The following is a 20491-nucleotide window of genomic DNA, read 5'->3' on the forward strand; positions in this document are numbered from 1 at the left end:
TTTCCGTGAAACACAGAGCAGCAGAGTGTGTGAAATCCTTATTTGTCCGAGAAAGCAGAAGGAGTTCGTCCGTTTTGTTGGGTAGAGAGCGGAGATTTGCCAGATGGATGCTAGGCAACGGCGTTCGAAATCCGCGCTTCCTGAGTCTGACGAGCGCTCCCGCTCGCTTCCCCCGTCTGCGCGTCCTGAAGCGCTTGATCAGCGCCGCCGCTCCTCCGATAACAACGTTCAGTAAAACGTCTGAATAATTGAAATCCGGTAAAATATCCTGTGGTGTGTTCTGCCGAATGTTCAGCAGTTCTTCCCTGGTGAAACTGATGGCAGGAATATAACTAAAGACAGGACAAACTAACAAAAACACAAAAACATATGCGGAGCTAGTCACGGAGGCAGCCATCCTGTATCGGCGCCAGCGACCACTATGTACGCCTGATCAATCACTGATGGATTGGCGATAGGGATGAGTGTGCCATCCACCAGGCCCAAGACTCTGGGGATGCCAGCAATGGCATGACAGCCTTGGTGCAACTCCTGGACCTCCTGACGTGTTGTCGGCAGACAGATGTAATCCCCGGTATGGCGCAGAATGGCGTTGGTGACAGTGTGGACGCACCTCCACACCGAGGTCTTGCTTAGTCCTTAGCCCTCTCCCACGACCACGATGAAGCACTCTGTAGCAAAAAACCTTAGCGATGCAGTCAGCTTGTCTTCAGGGCTTAAAGCTAAATTCCGCTGCGTTAGCCTGGCAAGCGCAGGTCTGAGAAGGTCCAGATGCTCCATAATGAGTTGTCTTGGGAGGCGATTTTTTTAATATATATAGCCATGTTAGGCAAAATGTCAAAAGGGCTTAAGTTTTGCCAAATAAAAAAATTGACATGGACTAAATGGCTCCGTGGCCAGCGCCATCTTTGATTCAGTACAAGGACACGTTGGATCGCGCCCATAGTTGGTCGCTTACTGGATCCCCCACCATGCTTACCCATTTAAAGATCTTAGCCATTTAGGGCCAAATTGTTTGTCAGATTTTAATTATCAAAAGTGATTGACATTTTGCTTTAATGACATTGTGAAATAGCCTAGGCTAATTACCACCATATTAGTTATGATACCACATAAAGTCAACTTCATAAATAGGCCTATACCCATTGCGAACATATTTTATTATTAGTCTTAAAATCTCCATAACATAAAATCATTGTTGATCCACAACATTGTCAACATACCATAGTTTGACTTGTACTGAGTTGCGGTGATTTCTAAAGACTGCTGCACAGTGGCGGCGAGTAGCATCTTGAGCTTACGAATGGTCCAGACCAACCTTGCAAAAGTGTGACTTACAGAAGATATACTTAGCGTACGAACGTGTCGGGAATCGTGCCATAATGTTAAGAGAGAGGTAAATAGGTTAAGAACTATTTAGCGTTAAGAACGTTTTGGGTAACTGGGCCCAGTTACTTAGGAGTTGTAAGTGGTTCATAAGATCATTAAGAAAGAGTAAGTAAATGATTAATAAACTGTTTAAATGTAAATATATAAATCAAATTAATTAGACACATGATAATAGTTGCTCAGTGTGTTAATTTCTGCTTTATTAACAAATATTCCTGCTGTAAATCATGATTAAGTCAGGTTGTTATAAAACATTTAGTAGTTGCCAGCCATCTATTTTTGTGAGCTCATCTAAAGTGAGGATTATTTATATATTTTAAAACATTTACAATGAGATTTAAAGGATCATTTATTTTCCAAACAGAAAAGTTAAACACAACACAGAGGGATACAAAACACAGAAAAAAAATTAAATATGCAAAAAAATTAACTGTACAGCTGTACACATGATGAAATAAATGTGTACAATTCTACTGTTAAATTTATCCATCAATCCATCTTCTTCTGCTTATCGGGGGTCAGGTCGCGGGGGCAGCAGTCTAAGCAGAGATGCCCAGACTTCCTTCTCCCTGGACACTTCCTCCAGTTCTTCTGGGGGGATACCGAGGCGTTCCCAGGCCAGCCGGGAGACATAGTCCCTCCAGCATGTCCAGGGGGCATCTGGAACAGTGTGGAGGAGCAGAGTAGCAGAGTGGCAGAGCTCCTCACCCTATCTCTAAGGGAGCGACCAGCCACCCTGCGGAGAAAGCTCATTTCGGCCGCCTGTATCTGGGATCTTGTGTTTTGGTCATGACCCACAGCTCATGACCATAGGTGAGAGTAGGAACGTATATTGACCGATAAATCGAGAGCTTCGCCTTGCAGCTCAGCTCCTTCTTCACCACGACAGACAGGTACATCGACCTCAACACTGCAGAAGCTGCACCTATCCGCCTGTTAATCTCCCACGCCATCCCTCCCTCACTCGTGAACAAGACCCCAAGATGCTTGAACTCCTCCACTTGAGGCAGGAGCTCTCCACCAACCTGAAGGAGGCATGCCACCCTTTTTCTGGCTGAGAACCATGGCCTCAGACTTCTCATCCTAGCCATTTCACACTCAGCTGCAAACCGTCCCAGTTCATGCAAAAGGTCCTGGCCCGATAAAGCCAACATGACAACATCATCTGCAAATGCAGAGATGAAATCATGTAGTGCCCAAACCAGACACCATCTGGCCCCTGGCAGCGCCTAGAAATCCTGTCCATAAAAATAATGAACTAGACCGGTGATAAAGGGCAGCCCTGCTGGAGTCCAACATGCACCGGGAACAAGTCTGACTTACAGCCGGCAATGCAAACCAAGCTCCTGCTCCGGTCAGAGGGCCCCGTATCCCATACTCCTGGAGCACCCCCCACAGGAGGCCATGAGGGACACGGTCGAAAGCCTTCTCCAGATCCACAAAACACATGTGGACTGGTTGGGCAAACTCCAATGAACCCTACAGCACCCTGGTGAGGGTATAAAGCTGCTCAAGTGTTCCATGACCGGGACGAAAACCGCATTGGATTCCTCCTGAATCCAAGGTTCGACTATCGGCTGAATTCTCCTCCCCAGTACCCTGGCATAGACTTTCCCAGGAAGGCTGAGGAGTGTGATTCCTCTGTGTTGGAACACACCCTCCGGTCCCCTTTCTTGAAAAGAGGGACCACCACCCCGGTCTGCCATTCCAGAGGCACTGTCCCTGACCACCACGCAATGCTGCAGAGACGTAACAGCCAAGACAGCCCCACAACATCCAGGGACTTGAGGTACTCAGGGCGGATCTCATCCACCCCTGGTGCCTTGCCACCAGGGAAGCTTCTTAACTACCTTGGTGACTTCAGCTTGGGTGATGGACAAGTCCATCTCTGAGCCCTCAGCCTCTGCTTCCTCCACGGAAGGCATGTCAGTGGGGTTGAGGAGATCCTTGAAGTATTCCTTCCACTGTCCAACGATATCCCCAGTTGAGGTTAACAATTTCCCATCTCCACTGTAAAAAGTGTTGGCAGGGCACTGCTTCCCCTTCCTGAGGCGCTGTACGGTTTGCCAGAATCTCTTCGAGGCCAACCGATAGTCTTTCTCCATGGCCTGACCAAACTTCTCCCAGACCAGAGTTTTTGCCTCCACAACCACCCGAGCTGCAGCCCGCTTGACCTGCCAGTACCCATCAGCTGCCTCAGGAGTCCTGCAAGCCAATCAGGCCTGGTAGGACTCCTTCTTCAGATTGAAGGCATCCCTTACTTCCGGTGTCCACCACCGGCCATGAGATCAGGTCATTCGGACCCCTGCCTTCGACCGCTGCCCGATCCACATTGCACCAGCCCCTTATGATTCCTCCCACAGATGGTGGGTCCATGGGAGGTTGGCCCCACATTGCTTTTTCGGACTAAGCCCAACCGGGCCCATGAGGGGAGGCCCGGCCACAAGGCGCTCGCATTTGAGCCCCCGCCCCGGGCCTGGCTCCAGGGTTGGGCCCCAGTTGTGCCGTGCTGGTCGACGTCACGGTCCTTGTTTTAAAAATTTTCATAAAGGGCTATTGAACAACTATTAGTCTGACCCATCATCTAGTACCTGTTTGTCTTGGGAGACCCTTCCGGGGGCATATAGCCCTGGACAACCTAGCTCCTAGGATCATTCGAGTACTCAAACTCCTCCACCACGATAAGGTTGCAGTTCAAGGAGGAGTCATCATCATCATTTTATTATATTATGAAATAAAATCTTTCTTCAGAAGATAACAGAGACTTTAATCTCCTATGTAATAAATGTGCTTATAAACCAAGAGCAAGTATTTATAGCTGTATTTATAAACTGTTGGGACAAGGCTTTATAAAGGATGAACTGACTATTTACTAATGCTTAGCTAATGATTCATAGTTATTGTAAAGTGTTACAAATGTATCTGCTAATGTTAACAAATTAGACATTTTTTAAATAATACCATTTTACCATACCATTTTTTTTAAGTGTTTTTCAACAATTTTATTGAGCTATAAGCATTTGTGAAATAGTTTTGCCTGCATTACAGCTTAGTCAACAACTAAGAACAACAAGCCTGCTCTACACTGCTCAAAACCCACTTGAATAATCATCGGCAAATTATTTAAATATAAAAAATGCACCAAGAGCTTTTAACACTCCAAAAAAATTGAATCACATCATATGACCCCTTTAAAAATTTAATTAGGTGTACCTTATAAAAGAAGATAATCCCTTTCCTCATTTGCACCATCCATCACAAGCAGAATCGGTAACAACAGGAGGACTCTCACAAGAATCAGCAGCATTACGAGCAGAATCATCAGATTTAGGAAAAGCAGCTCAGCCAGAAACAGCAGCATCAGTAGGAGCAGTACAAGCAGCATCAGGAGCAGCAGCAAAGTCAGAATCAGCAGCAACGGGAGGAGCAGCACAGTCAGAATCAGCAGCATCCAGAGGAACATCACAATCAGAATCAGTAGCGTCACAAGCAGAAACATCAGCATTAGGAAAAGGAGCACAGTCAGCATCAGCGGCATCAGGAGGAGCATCACAAGCAGAATCATCAGCAGACCATGCAGAATTGGCAGTATCAGGAGGAACATCACAACCAGAATCAGTAGCATCACAAGCAGAATCAAAAGCATCAGGAGGAACATCACGACCAGAATCAGTAGCATCACAAGCAGAATCAACAGCATCAGGAGAAGCATTACAAACAGAATCAGCAGCATCAGAAGTAGAATCAGTAGCATCAGAAGCAGAATCAGCAGGACCACAAGCAGAATCAGTAGCATTACATGCAAAATCAGCACCATCAGGAGGAACACCACAAGCAGAATCAGTAGCATCACATGCAGACTTAGCAGCAACACAAGCAGAATTGTCAGCATCAGGAGGAACATCACAATCAGAATCAGTAACACAACAAGCAGAATCATCAGCATTAGAAGGATCAGCACAGTCAGAACCAGGAGGAGCATCACAAGCAGAATCAGTAGCATTACAAGCAGAATTATCAGCATTAGGAGGAGCAGCACAGTCAGAATCAGCAGCATCAGTAGGAACATCACAATCAGAATCAGTAGCATCACAAGCAGAATCAGAAGCATTAGGACGAGCAGCACAGTCAGAATCAGCAGCATCAGTAGGAACATCACAATCAAAATTAGTAGCATCACAAGCAGAATCACTAGAATTAAGTGGAGCAGCACAGTCAGAATCAGCTGAATCAGGAGAAGCATCACGAGCAGAACCAGCAGCAACACATGAAGAATTGGCAGGATCAGGAGGAACATCACAAACAGAATCAACAGCATCAAGAGAAGCATTACAAACAGAATCAGCAGGATCAGAAGCAGAATCACTAGCATCTCAAGCAGAATCAGCAGCATCAGGAGGATCATCACAAGCAGAATCAGTAGCATCACATGCAGAATCAGCAGCATCAGCAGGAACATCACAAGCAGAATCAGTAGTATCACATGCAGAATCAGCATATTCACAAGCAGAATCAGCAGCATCACAAGCAGAATCAGCAGATTCACAAGCAGAATCAGCAGCATCACAAGCAGAATCAGCAGCATCACATGCAGAATCAGCAGCATCACATGCAGAACCAGAAGCATCAGGAGGATCATTACAAGCACAATCAGTAGAATCACATGCAGAGACAGCAGCATCAGGAGGAACACCACAAGCAGATTCAGTAGCATCACATGCAGAAGCAGCATTATCAAGAGGAGCATTACAAAAAGAATCAGAAGCATCACTGGGAGTATTAGCAGGATCAGCAGGAGCAACTGGACTAAGCCAAGGATTACTGGCAGGATCAGGACTTGTTGCAGGAGAAAAATCTGCTATTTTTGGATTACACAGGCACAGACAATTACAGACAGAAGCAGTAGAGATGGTAAGTTTTATTATACTGACTTGATAACTTGCATGCACCCAACACAGGTCAGACCTTCAGACTATTCAGACTTAGCATGTTATATCCTTCCAAACGGATCAGATTTAACTAAACTTTGTGTTTTTGAAATACTCTTGCTCATCATGGGCAAGAAAATCCAAGCATGCTCTTAGAAAACATTCTCTATGCATAATGCTCTGGTTTCTACCCAACGTCTGTATGTGTGTTTATGTGTTCAGGAAATTGCTAACATAATAATCACAAAGCAGCTAAAATACTGCTATTTTGTGCAGATTATAATATTAATGCATATTGTGATTCCCTGTTTTTACCTATATCCCTGATTTTTATTTTCACATGTACCATCATCCATGAATCTGCCCAGAGAGACATTTTTCTACAGACAGAGAGGTCACGGACCAAGAAGACAGACAGAGAACAGCTTCTACTAATGCCAGGTAAAATTAAATTAAAAAAATAAAAATAATAATAATATAGCTCCCAACAGCGATGGCGGGCCCAAACCAGCAGTGCAAATGCCACTCTAGTGGCATTAGGAAAACTGTGCCAAGTGGGCACAAGCATTTATAGTAAATCTCTTGTAGTCTAGTTTTGAGGGATACGGCAATTAAAGGTTTAATCCAAACCACCAATACTGTGAAAGACATACACAAAACAATATATAAAAACTTTATTAACACTTTACAATTAGATTTCAGTTATTAACATTAACTATACTAATTAACATGAAAAATACTTATATAGTATGTCATAATATCAGTTAATATTCAAAACTTAAGCATAAATGTTTATGCACTGTTAATGCACTGTGAACTAACATGAACAAACATTAATACATTTTGTGAAAATATATTGTTCATTGTTTGTTCATGTTAGTTAATGCATATACTAACGTTAACAAATAAGACCTTATTATAAAGTGTTACCAAAAACTATTGATTTGCGGGGTTGCTGTTTTTTTCTTTTCTTTGAATAATTAAATTTTGTGCTAAAAGTGTGTTGTAACGCAAGCTTTACTGAACATGTACCAAGTAAAATATTACTGTAAATTGATTAGAAATGCCTTACACTACTGGTTACAGCAAAAAGAATATGTTACTCTATGTTATTCCCAACACTGAAGAATAATGCTGTTTTCTCTTTTTCAGATTCATCTGAAAACACAGATGCGTGTGTTACAGGAAAGAGAATCCCTGAGCAAATGACTGAAGACTCTACATTTAATGACTCAGTAAAAGTATTCACAGAAAAACATTTATGAATTGTAGTTTTTAGACTTGTTTTATATTTTGTAGCTAATGGTAACATAAAATTAATTTCAAACAATATGACCTGGGTGATAAATATGCAACTTTGGCTTTTCTTGCTATCAATACTTGATATAATTTCATGTGAATTTACAATGTGTTGCAAATTGTTTCCAAATTCTATTTAACAACAAAAATTTATTCTGTCTATGCAACAGGGAGAACACAAGGAAACCACAGGAGTCAGACCAGATCAACACCTACAACAGGAAAAGATTGGAAGAGAAAAAATAAAGCATTTATTTCACAAACTTCATCTTGAAGGCAAGCGCTGCAATAAACTGATAACTTCAGATGTCCTACAGATAACTAAACATTCATTACAGTTCCATGAGTCTTGTGCTGAGGAGGAGATGGTTCAGACTTTCCTACAAAAAGTACTCATGATGGACTACAGAGCAAGATACATTCATGTTAATAAGACAAGTCAACAGGATCACACACAAGAAAGACAGACTGACTTATCTGAAGATAATTTTGATATATTCAAGGCAGTGTCCTTGTCAGACAAAGGAACAAGGAAGCCTGAGCAAATTCACCCAATGGATGTTCAGATGGCCGTGTTTCACTGTGCTGATGGTTTCCTGAAGCAGATGATGGTGACTAAACTGTCCCAGTGTCAGTACGCTTTGCCTCTTCTTGTTCCTGATCCATTCACTCAACAGACTGAGTTTCCTCTCTGGACATTCAGACAAATCAACAAGAGCTGGAAGATGAGAAACATCCAAAATGAAATCATCAGTCAAACCCAGCCAATCTACAAGGCAGAAACTCCAGTGGTGTTTTTCTTCAGGTTTGGCTCTGTGTCTTCATCCAAGTCTCAGCTTATGAACCATCTGATCAATGAGAAACACAACACGTTCTTCCACAGGAACTGCCCAGGCAGCAGCAGAACCAGAGTCCTGATGGATGGAGTGGTGGAGATCTCCTGGTTCTGCCCCTCTGGGAAAAACACAGATAAATACAGTGAGTGCGTTGCGTTCTGTAATCTACACGGTGATGCAGGAGACCATGAGAAACAGCTGCACATCCTAACTGAAATTAGCTCAGTCAATGTTGTTCTTCTTCCACAACTTGACAGGAATGATAGACATGCAGCAAATATCCAAAACCTGTACAAAGACAGAAAGTCCCTCATTTGTATTTTTACAGAGGATGAATCTACTGTAACAGAGATGATGAAAGGGAAATACAAAATTGGTTTGAAAAACAGAAGTCAGTCAGATGTATCTGATGAACTCAGAAGAATTATAAATGATTGTGTCTCAGAATCATCTCACACTTTCAAACTTGAAGATGTGTCCAAACACTCAGACATCAGAGTAGATGAGGAAGATGATGATGACTGCAGGAGAGGAAGAGAAGCAGCACAGCAGATGATGAGTTTACTGGAGAAGAAAGATCTGAGAGAAATCAAAGAATCATTTCTGCCTCATCAGGGGAAACTGTGGCATCAGTGGAGTCAGAAGAACAGAGAACTACATCGCCCTCAAGCAGAAGAGAAAGAAATAGACATCAGTAGAAAACAAATAGAAATGATTAATATTCGTCAACAGCAGCATTCATTTAAAATCAGTGACTTCATTAACTTCCTCACTAAAACAATGTTCTCACATGCTGAACATGAGAATATGTTTTTCCTTAAATGGCTCAGAATCCTCTTGGATGAATACACTTCAGCTGACCTCTCTGCCCTACATCACAAATATGATGAAACATGGTCAAAATCTATAAAACTGAAAAGGAAACATGGTAAATCTGAAGAACGCAAAGCTGAACAAAAAGACCTCGAGAAAATATCCGAGGAGCTTCAAGCTGTGACCTTTGGTTTGGAGCACATCATGAGAGAGATCGCTCAGATCTATGAATCATGTTCATTTGTTAATGAGAACAAAAAAGACTTGGAGATTCACTTCTCTTTTCTCCCAATTCTTGCAGCAGAGATGATGATCTCTGGATCTCCACTGGAGCTGATGGATGGAGATGCTGCTCATGTTCCTGTGATCTGGATCTCTGCTGTTCTAGATCAACTTGTCCAGAAACTGGGAGACCAGAGAGTCTTTGTGCTGTCAGTTTTAGGGCTTCAAGGCTCTGGGAAATCCACCATGTTGAACGCCATGTTTGGACTACAGTCTGCCGTCAGTGCTGGCAGGTGCACCAGAGGAGCCTTCATGCAGCTGATCAGAGTCTCAGACGAGATGAAAACACAAATGAACACTGACTATATTCTGGTTGTTGAAATAGAGGGTCTTCAAGCTCAAGAACTGTCTGGAAGATTAACAAAAGATCATGACAATGAATTGGCAACATTTGTTGTAGGTCTTGGAAATCTGACTCTGATCAACATCTTTAGAGAAAACCTTTCTGATACGAAGGGAATTCTTCATATTGTTGTTCAGGCTTTCCTGAGGATGAAGAAGGTGAGACCAAATCCCAGCTGTATGTTTGTGCATCAGAACATTTCAGATGTCAGAACTGGAGGGAGAAACATGGAGGGAAGGAGACGACTGCAGGAGACACTGGATGAGATGACAAAACTCGCTGCTAAAGATGAAGAGTCTGATGCAGAATGTTTCAGTGATATCGTTAGATTTGATGTTCAGAATGATGTGAAGTATTTCGCTCCACTCTGGGAGGAAAATACATTAATTGCTCCTCCAAACCCTAACTACTGTGAGAACATTCAAGAATTAAAGAAATCTATTCTTTCTCATGCCACACAATCACATGGAATGATGCTGGCACACTTAAAAGATCATATTAAAGATCTCTGGGAGGACGTACTGAATGAACGATTCTTCTTCAGATTCAGAAATGCTCTGGAGATCTCAGCCTACAGGAAACTGGAGACCGAATACAGTAAGTGGTCCTGGAGTCTTCGCAGAGCCATGATGGAATATCAGAACAAGTTACACAACAAAATAGAAAATGAAGTACTTCATGAGGTTGAGGAAACTGATCTTCAAAGAGAACTGAAGAAGACAAGTGAGGAAGTGAGTAAATCAATGTCTGAATTCTTTGAGAAAGACAAGGATGGAGATATACTGATACAGTGGAAAACATCATTTGAAATCAAAATCAAAGAGCTTCAAGAAAGTATTATCAGTGAAGCAAAGAGTAAATTACTTGAGATTCTTCAGCAGCGAGACCTGAAGAAAATTATTGATGATTTGAGGACACGACATGAAAACGCTCTCTATGAAAAGAGCAAAGAACTTGCCTTAAAACTCAAAACCAAAGCACACGATGAAAAAAGACTGAATAAAAAGTTTGATTTGATTTGGAAACAGAGTGTGAAAAAGATCATCAAAGACACTCCTGCAATCAAAGAGATTGACATAATGAGAGATGTGAGAGAGATCCTCAGTGCCAACTATGGAACTCCTGTAGATCACTCGAAGGTGAGAAGCAATGTTTTCTCAGTGATGAGTTATTATGATTATGTAAAGGTAAAAAGATCCAGTGGATTTTTCTCAAAAGCTAAAGAGAGTCTTGGTTATGCTCTATCAAAAGAGGACGACATCCAAATAAGATCATTAGTTACAGATGTTGTTCAGCAGACAGACACAATGATTCAGTCATTTAACATTCCAGAGATGGGATACAACATCTGCTGCATTCAACAACTCACAGATTATATCAAGAAAAAAGTAACAAAATATGAGGAAGGATCTATGAAATGTGTGTTCAAGAAACAATTCTTCATTGATTTGGTTTATTCCATCTGTAAGAGAGCAAATGAAATGATTTCTGACCAACACAGAATGTTCAGAGATGCCAATGATCCTGTCATATATTTTGACAAGAAAATAAAAAATTACTACAGTATTTTCCAGAAATACTGTCATGGAGCTACATCAGCATTAATTTTTGGTGAGATCATCTTTCAGAAACTTAAAAAGTCCATTGAGCAGAGTGTCTACAAGAAGACTGCCAGAGATCTGACAGATGAAATTAGAATAAACTGTGAATCACTGAATGGAAACCGATCAAATCTGGAGAAACACATCTTGAAGACACTGGCAGAAGAGGAGGATTTTGACAAATACATGAATTACATTCACAATCCCAGAGATCTCTTCAAGAGTTTCATCAGAGATGAGGTCAGTCAATACATCATTGATAAGTTCAGTCTCAGTGTTTTCCCCAGGATGAAGGAGAACATTAAACTCCTGGAGCAGAAGATCATGAGAGCAGCACATGAATCTACTGAACGTGTTCAAGAGAAGAGAGGAGATGAATCTACTGAACGTGTTCAAGTGGACAGAGGAGATGCTGCTTTGTGGTTGAAGAGTTTCACACAGCAGCTCTCAGATGAGCTGATCTTCTCTGAAAAACACTTCAGTGGAGTGAAACTTGATTATGTTGATTTCAAGCTACTAGAAGATGTGATACGACAAGAACTTACTGCTTTAATGTCTGAGATCAGCAGTAGATTCAACACAGAGACTTTTCCAATAAATCTGGACTATAAATCCAGGCCAGATGAGATTGTAATTGACCACTTGTGTCAATGCTGTTGGGTTCAGTGTCCGTTCTGTGGAGCCACCTGCAACAAAACCTTAGAAAACCATGATGGAGATCACAGTGTTGGTTTCCACAGGCTAACTGGAATTGCAGGGTTATTTTACAGAGGATCAAGAAACTTAGCTGTTAAAATCTGCACATCAGCAGTAGCAAACAGAAATCAGTATTTTTATCCCGATAACTCAGATAATACACTCCCCAGCACACAATACAGAAAAGCAGGAGGAGTTTATGCAGATTGGAGCATTACCCCTGACCTCTCTGATCTGCCATACTGGAAGTGGTTTGTGTGCAGATTCAAAGACAATCTGGAAAAAATCTACGATAAAACTTTTGTGTGTAGTGAGATTCCAGACAAATGGAGAAAATACTCAAAACAAGAAGCGATTCAAAGTCTGAATCATTACATCTAATGGAGCCGATACAGAATGATAATGTATGCTGTTGGATTCTCCTTTCATCACAGTCAGAAATGAGTTTCTATTACACATCAGTTATACTCTGAAATCATCAGCAAATACACTGGATACAAGAGGTTTAATGACATCTCTCAAACTAAATGTGTTCAGTTTTATGGAGTTAAAAAATGACAGATTTGAATTGTGTCACTTTGAATTAGATATGTAACATTTAAAAAATATTTAGTTTTTTTTTTTTTTTTTTGGTCATTGCTAGATTTTTTTTCTCTGTATTTTTGAGAGGTGAAATGACTTTAAAATATTCAGATTTTAAGTTTTCAAATGAATAAAACATTCAGATTAAGTAAACGTGATCTTTAAAAGCATAATTTTTACATTTTAAAATATTTAAAATATTTTTGAATAATTCACTTTAACAATTAAACATTTAATGGAAAAAAAGAAAACATGTATTACTTAATATCAATACATCTAATGCTCTATTTACTTGTAATAAACAATAGATCATAATAAAAAATAAAACAGAAATTACACATCTCTCCTCTTGTCTTATTGAAGTCCTGGACAAACACTGCATGCAAGTCAACAGTTAAGAATAGAATGAACACTAAAGAAAGAAAAAAAACTGTTCAGGAGATCAAGATTAACCCCAGAGAGTGTGAAAATATACTTAAATGAACCTGCCTGTTTCTAAGCATTTATTCTATTTAAACTGAATGAAGCCCAAACCACATCAACACAGACATCAGAAATGGTTTGTTTTGCATTAAACTTCTAAACTCATTTTAACATGAGTTTAACACAAGCTTCATTAAAATATTACTTTTAGTCCAGCATGATTCAGGATCTTTTTTCCAACTTTCTCATTCAGTGTGACACATGGCTTCTTATTAAAGAAGGAAGTATCTTCATTAAAACATATTAAGAATCATGTAAATGCAAACACATTTACATAATAATAATTATTATTAAGTGTTACCAAATAAACAGCAAAAACTGTGATCATAGGCCTACTTTAGTGTCACATCCCAATGTCCCTCAATCTCATTTGCATTGACAATACAGTCTAATAAATTGAACTTGTAAAGTTTTGCTTTCACAGTGACTTTAAAAGTGAACCACTGTTACACTTGTTAAAGTTTAAACTAAACTTTATAATCTAAAGTTTCAGAGGCTTACACACATGAAACACTGTTTTCAGAAACAAATGTAGTGATTTTACATTACACAGATGTGAATGTGTTTCCACTGGATCTGTAATTTGTGTAAACACATTCAAGTGAAGTGAGCTTTTGTCATATGTGGAGAAATGCAACCTATACACTTAACACAATATAAACAGACAGTTTGTTCATCTCATGCATTATACATTTGTATTTATACATTTAGCAGACTTACAAATGAGGAATACAAGCGATTCACATTAATGAGGCAGATAATGCTAGTGCTCTTGATACAAAGTTTCAGACATCATATGAAACAGTATAAAAATGTAAAAGTAAATTTAAACATCACTAGCAATTAATTACCCAATTTATTTACTAGGTGGTGACACGATAATGTTTTGCTTGATATCACTGGCTGTTTTCATTAATTGAAAACAGTAAGTAGTTCATGACCTACACAAGAAGTAAATGGAAATGATTTATCCATATACATTTATTTCCCCTAGCAAATAGCTACAGGCTCATGTGAGCATCAAGCTTGTCTTCTCAGAGAACAGCATGGTGAGGCACTTATTTCATAGCGTTCAGAGATGATTTGTCTTCCACCATGTCTTCAACAATGCCCTGATCAAGACGGGTGGTTCTAGGTTTTAATCTACGGGGGGCTTAGCCCTCAGACAGTTCATTAGATATAAAGCATAGCTGCAGCCAACGGATGGGCCTGACAGGCATAGGCCCGCCCACTATGATCAGAATCAGAATCAGAAAGAGCTTCATTACCAAGCGTGCTTACACACCCAAGGAATCTGTCTTGGTGACAGAAGCTTGAAGCTTCCAGTGCACAGACAGGTTGACAAGTGACAAGACATGGATAAAAAAAATAAAATTAGTGAATAAAAATAAATATGTAAAAACAATATACAATAATAATAATAATAATAATAAACTTTATTTTATAAAGTGCCTTTAAAGGCAACTTCTCAAAGCGCTGTACAAAAACAAGCAATACAAAGCTCAAACAATAAAATAACATCAACAATCAAATGCTAATTTAAAAAAATAAGTCTTAAGTCGACCTTTAAAAATGTCGTAGCCCTGTGCTTCCCTAACATCAGGAGGCAGAGAATTCCAAAGGACAGGAGCATATGAAGAAAAGGCCCTGTCACCCATAGATCGTGAACGTGTTTGAGGAACATCCAACAAGTTGGATTGTGAAGAACGCAGTCTCCGAGTTGGGGTATAGGAAGTTAACAACTCAGATAAATAATAAGGGGCCAAGCCATGCAATGCTTTATATGTCAGCATCATAATTTTAAAATCTACTCTGAATCGGACTGGGAGCCAGTGTAAGGAGTCCAAAACTGGAGTGATGTGATTGCATACCCTGGACCCAGTCAATATCCTGGCAGCCGAGTTTTGTACATATTGTAATTTGTTAAGTGTGGATTTAGAGACTCTGGCTAGAAGGGCGTTACAGTAATCTATCCTAGAGATGACAAAGGAATTAATCAGCTTTTCAGCTATTGAGAAATTTAGCATAGGACGTAATCTAGCTATATTTCTGAGGTGAAAAAAGGATGATTTAACTGTACTCTTACAATTGAAGCCACAACTGAATCAAGATCACTTTGTTGCTCTTTGAGCGCTAGCTTGAAACTGGAGATAGCGGAATCTTAGAATTTTTTCTTTATTGGCGATTGTTCAGTCTCTCTTTCCTGAAAGCCCTTGACTGCTGGGGTACTCATGGTGGGATAGGTAAAGAGTAGTTACGATTACTGACAGGATATTTACAATTTCTGTTTGTTGTTGGCGTTTGGTACTGTGTTTGAGCTCCGTCACTATATTCTTTTTATCGACTATTTTTTTTTAATTTTAAAAATAAATTGTATACACCAGTGTTTCCGTTTCTATTACGTGTGAATATATCCTCTATCATATTCAAAAAAAAAAAAATCAGAGCGCCTTGTTATCACTAGATTTCTTTTGATCTTCCGGGTCCGTTATTAGCTTATAGCCTGTTAGCATCAGCAGCGTGGTTGCTGCTAACCGTGCTTGCATTGCTAATACGCTATTCACACACATTACCATTGCTTTACTCACTGTTACTTGCTTTAATGGCGGATGAATGTCTTCCTTTGATTGTAGGTGAGGACACGTTCAAGCTGCATTTGGTGCAGCTCAAGCTGGAGGCCGTGGAGAAGCAGATTCGCAACCTGGAGGTGAGGCAGGCCCAGCTGAGAGAGCGGATATCCATGCTGGAAACCTCCTGGGTTGACGCTCACAAGTCCAGGGGTAAGTATACAGCGCGCTGCTAACAGTACCACCATGTCTACTCCATGTGTTTCTCTGCACAGGTTCAGTGCACCCAGGACACGATCTTCCCAGATGTCCTTCACTCCAGCGCCGGGACACCACGGATCTCCCCCTCCGGTCTTTGAGATCTCCACCCAGAATTGCTTCTCTCCCCTCCATGAGAAGGAGACTCCATCGTCCGACACGTCCGTGCTACGTTAGCCGAAGCTAAAGTGCACACTCATTGTTTTCCTGGTGCTCGTGTTCTCAATGTTTCTGCACAGATACCCACAATCCTGAAGGACAGACGAGAGCCCCAGAGCGGTCATGCTTCACCCCGAGGTTAATGACACCAGGTTGCGGCAGGGACTTCAGGAGCCTGATCGAGACGGTTCGCAGCACGACGCCCGTGGCGACGATCATCGTGTCAGGACCACTGCCCCCATATCAATGAGGACACGAAAGGTTCAGTAGACTTGTTGCCTTAAATGAATGGTTGTTGTCATGGTGTAAAGAACAGAAACTATTTGTTAATAATTGGAATCTTTTCTGGGAGCGTCCTAGGCTTTTTTGCGCTGATGGCCTGCACCCCAGCAGAGTTGGAGTGGAGCTGCTCTCTGACAACATCTCCAGGACACTTCGCTCCATATGACTAGTAAGCCAATTCTCAAATAACTATTATGATGACTTTTGTTCTACCCACTTAAATGATAGAAGTATTGTGCTGTCCAATCAGTTGAGATTAGGGCTGGGTATTGTTCAAAATCTTTCGATCCGGTTCCAATTTCAATACCTCAGTTTCGATACCGGTTCCTAACGATACTTTTTTCGATACCATATATTATAAAATCCATTTCAACATCAGCACAAATAAATTAAACACAAAACTTTTATTTTTTATCTTAATTAAAACAAATTCTGGTAACACTTCACACTCAGGATAACATTATTAATACAACTGGTTGTGCTTTTTGGATAGGGGTGCGCCATTCAAGGGCAGACTGGGACCAAAATGTTGCCCTGGACATTCTGGCCCACAGCAGCCCACCACATCATAACGCAAACACCCCTGTTTTGATGTCATTAATTTAATATTTAAGTATAGAGTTTGGGGATTTTAACCAATAGGGCAACTGATCCTAAAAAAGAAGAAAAAAAAAGAAGAAAAAAAAGAACAGCAGGTGTTCATTTAGCGACTCCTAGTGAGGGATACATGCTCATCAAGACACAACCATTCTTCTAGAACTCACACTTTGCATTCAGTTAGCAGATCCATATCAATCATGCATGAAATAGAGGTTTATGGTAAATGGTAAATGGACTGCATTTATATAGCGCTTTCAACAGACCACATGGCCATCCAAAGCGCTTTACAATTTGCCTCTCATTCATCCATTCACACACACATTCACACACTGACTGCGGTGTCTGCCATTCAAGGCGCCATCCAGCTCGTCGTTTATAAACTCAAACGATAGCTTTATGTGCTTTACAGATGAACTTGACGTCTTTATTCATTCAAGATGTTTAATAATAGATAATCTTTGGCTCGGTAATACAAGTGCATGATCCAATTAGTGAACCGATGATTCTTTTGAGTCAATCTTTTAAAATAATCATTTATTTTGTTTAACGAAACCAGTGTTTCACAAACTTGATAGATCTGAGTTGCAGGGCTCGTAAAATCGCTATCCTGACGTCCTGGGGCTATTGTGTTTTCCAGTCCGATGTGCTATTGTGAATAGTGATGTAAAATTCCTATTTTGATTTGCATTGTTCACTCGCTTGAAGGGGTGAAACAGATCGTGGCCGATCGTTTGTATTTGTTTCTAAATATTGCTGATTCAAGCGTTTTAAACAATTCACGCACGTTCGGAGCTTGCGCTCACTCATTACGATACGCATGGAGTAGACCAAACTAAACAGGGAGGGAGGGCAAAACACTCATCCAAACAAATGCTTCATTAACACCGGCTTTGGTTGCAATACTCTTATCGCATATGTTGCACTTTGCTGACTCGGCATCCACTTTTATAAAGTGTAGCCGGAAACATTTTGAGAAAAAACAACTACAGTTGTGTTGTGTGACTGTGAGTATCTTCAGAAATCCTCCCCGTCAAGTCACGTGGTGGTGGACAGCCAATCACGGCGAATTTGGGTCCTTACATGCATGTATGCTACAAGCTCACACAGACACAGCCGCTTAGCAAAAAAAAAAAAAAACGGCCGCTTGGCTTTTGGAACCGAAATTTGGCACCGAAAGATAAATTATTTTTCGATACTCATAGTATCGAAGTTTTTCGTTCGATACCATAAAGGTATCGAAGTTCGGTACCCAGCCCTAGTTAAGATTGTATCTGTTCCCCGAATAGTGGGGTCAAAAAATAAATTTAATGTAGGATCTAGAAAAAATCTTTTGTAGGATCTAGAATTTTTTTAATTTTAAGTTTGGGCTCATAAATATTACCCAAAAGCAAACCCAAAGCAGTTATTGTAAATTAAATTATCACAGATAATAGTGTTGATGTACCCTGCTTGACTGAAACCTGGCTAAACCAAATGATTATATTGGTCTAAATGAGTCTACTCCACCAAACTAATGTTATAAGCATGAGCCCCGTCAGACTGGTCATGGCGGAGGTGTTGCAACAATATATAGCAATATTCTCAATGTTACCCAGAAAACAGGTTTCACATTTGAAAAACTTCTGCTTAATGTTACTGTCATGTCCCCGGACTGATCTGTCTGTTTTTCCCTATATTGTGTGTTGTTTACACTTACCATGTGCTTTTGTGTCACCGTGGTGCCCGCCTCCGCCCTCTTGTTTCATTATTATCTTGTTATTGGTCACCATCACCTGCTCTGCATCATCACAATCACTCCTTCTCTATTTAGTCTCCTCATGTGTGCTGTCTGTTGTCAGATCGTTGTGTTGATCTCGTTCATGTCTCAGCCTTGTCCTCACCTCTTGTTTAGCCTGCACAGAGATCGTGCCCGTTTTGTTTTCATCCTCTAGTTTTGTTTTTTCCCTCTTCCTCCTGCTTTCAGGCAGCGCTATTCTTCAGCCTTCCGGGCTCGCGATCACCGACCACTGTATCTCTTCTTCTTCGCTGCGCTGCAGCGCGCCACCAGATCCCCGCCTCAACAGCGCCCCCGCCTCCCTTGTCAGTTTATCTGGGCATTGCATCAGTGGATTTCCAAGTGGAATTCATCCAGGAGGCTCTTTTGGATCTGCTCCAGACTGCCCTGTTCCTGGATTGTCTTTTGTTTGTAAATTTGTATTTATTTTTTCTGTCCTTTGAAATTAAAGCCCATCTAATAAACTGACCATCGAAGACAGTCATCTGCCAGATCGGAGGACCCCACTGGCCTTTCCTCTACCCGTCATGAACCTGAGCCTCATGCCAACAAACCCACCTCCCTATGATGGGAACCCTAACTCCTGCAGAGCCTTCCTGTCTCAGTGCTCCCTAGTCTTCACCCTCCAGCCCCGCCGGTATGCCCAGGAAGAGACTAAGGTGGCTTATGTTTTAACCCTCCTCACAGGCAGGGCCCCGTGACTGGGGAACTTCAGTATGGGAGGCACGGGCTCCCTTTTGTGCTTCTTTTGAGGACTTTTGACAGGAGATGGTCAAGTTATTTGATCGTTCTGCTCGGGGTGATGAGGCAGCAGCCCAGCTGGCACGGCTACGGCAAGGAGGCCGTTCAGTGACTTGAGTTTGCCATTGAATTCAAAACCTTAGCAGCGGCCTGTGACTGGAATGAGGGGTCTTGCAGTGCCGTGTTCCACGCAGGACTAGACGAGGATATCCAAGACAAGATCGCCACCCAAGAGCTTCCATGCAGTTTTGATGATCTGGTCGACTTGGCCCTCCGTGTAGAGAGCCGCCTTCGCCTTCATCACCAACAACTGACTGCTCGCACTGGAGGGTGGGAGAAATGACCAGCGAATCCACCCCGGTCCTGCCTCTGCCATCTCCTGCTGACCCTGAACCTATGCAGGTGGGACGTCTGCGTCTCACTCCTCAGCAGAAGGAAGAGAGACTCACCCGGGGCTTATGTTTCTACTGTGGGAGGGCTGGACACTTCGTCAGAAAATTCCCGCTAAAAGCCAGGGCCCATCAGTAGCCAGGGGGATTCTGGTGGGCACATCTCCTCTTAATTTTCCCCACTCTTCCCGCACACTACTTCTCATGGGTGTTCAGTTTGGAGGCTCTAGTCACTCCTGTTTGGCCCTGGTGGATTCTGGGCCTGGTGGTAGCTTCATGGATACGGCACTGGCCAAGCAGTGGGGAATTCCTGCCATTCCCCTCTCTACTCCTATCTCTGTTCGGTCTCTTGACGATACTCCTATCACCACCATAACTCACCTCACCCTTCCTGTAAGTCTTATTGTTTCGGGCAATCACCATGAGATAACAGAACTGTACCTTCTTGATTCCCCGAGTGCCCCCGTGG

General features: G+C 41.6%; 1 protein-coding gene across 1 annotated transcript in view; it reads left to right on the forward strand.

The window, feature by feature from the left end:
• Positions 1–12773, forward strand: part of LOC113113428 (interferon-induced very large GTPase 1-like) — a 46775-nt gene extending 34002 nt beyond the window's left edge. Inside the window, exons 6-9 of the mRNA XM_026279607.1 lie at positions 4655–6300; positions 6686–6758; positions 7470–7552; positions 7787–12773. Coding sequence (XP_026135392.1) covers positions 4655–6300; positions 6686–6758; positions 7470–7552; positions 7787–12568 — 6584 coding nt within the window. The 3' untranslated portion in view covers positions 12569–12773. The remainder of the gene's footprint in view (positions 1–4654; positions 6301–6685; positions 6759–7469; positions 7553–7786) is intronic.
• Positions 12774–20491: the final 7718 nt, after the last annotated feature.

This window comes from Carassius auratus, chromosome 14 (assembly GCF_003368295.1).
Source record: "Carassius auratus strain Wakin chromosome 14, ASM336829v1, whole genome shotgun sequence".
Taxonomy (NCBI): domain Eukaryota; kingdom Metazoa; phylum Chordata; class Actinopteri; order Cypriniformes; family Cyprinidae; genus Carassius; species Carassius auratus.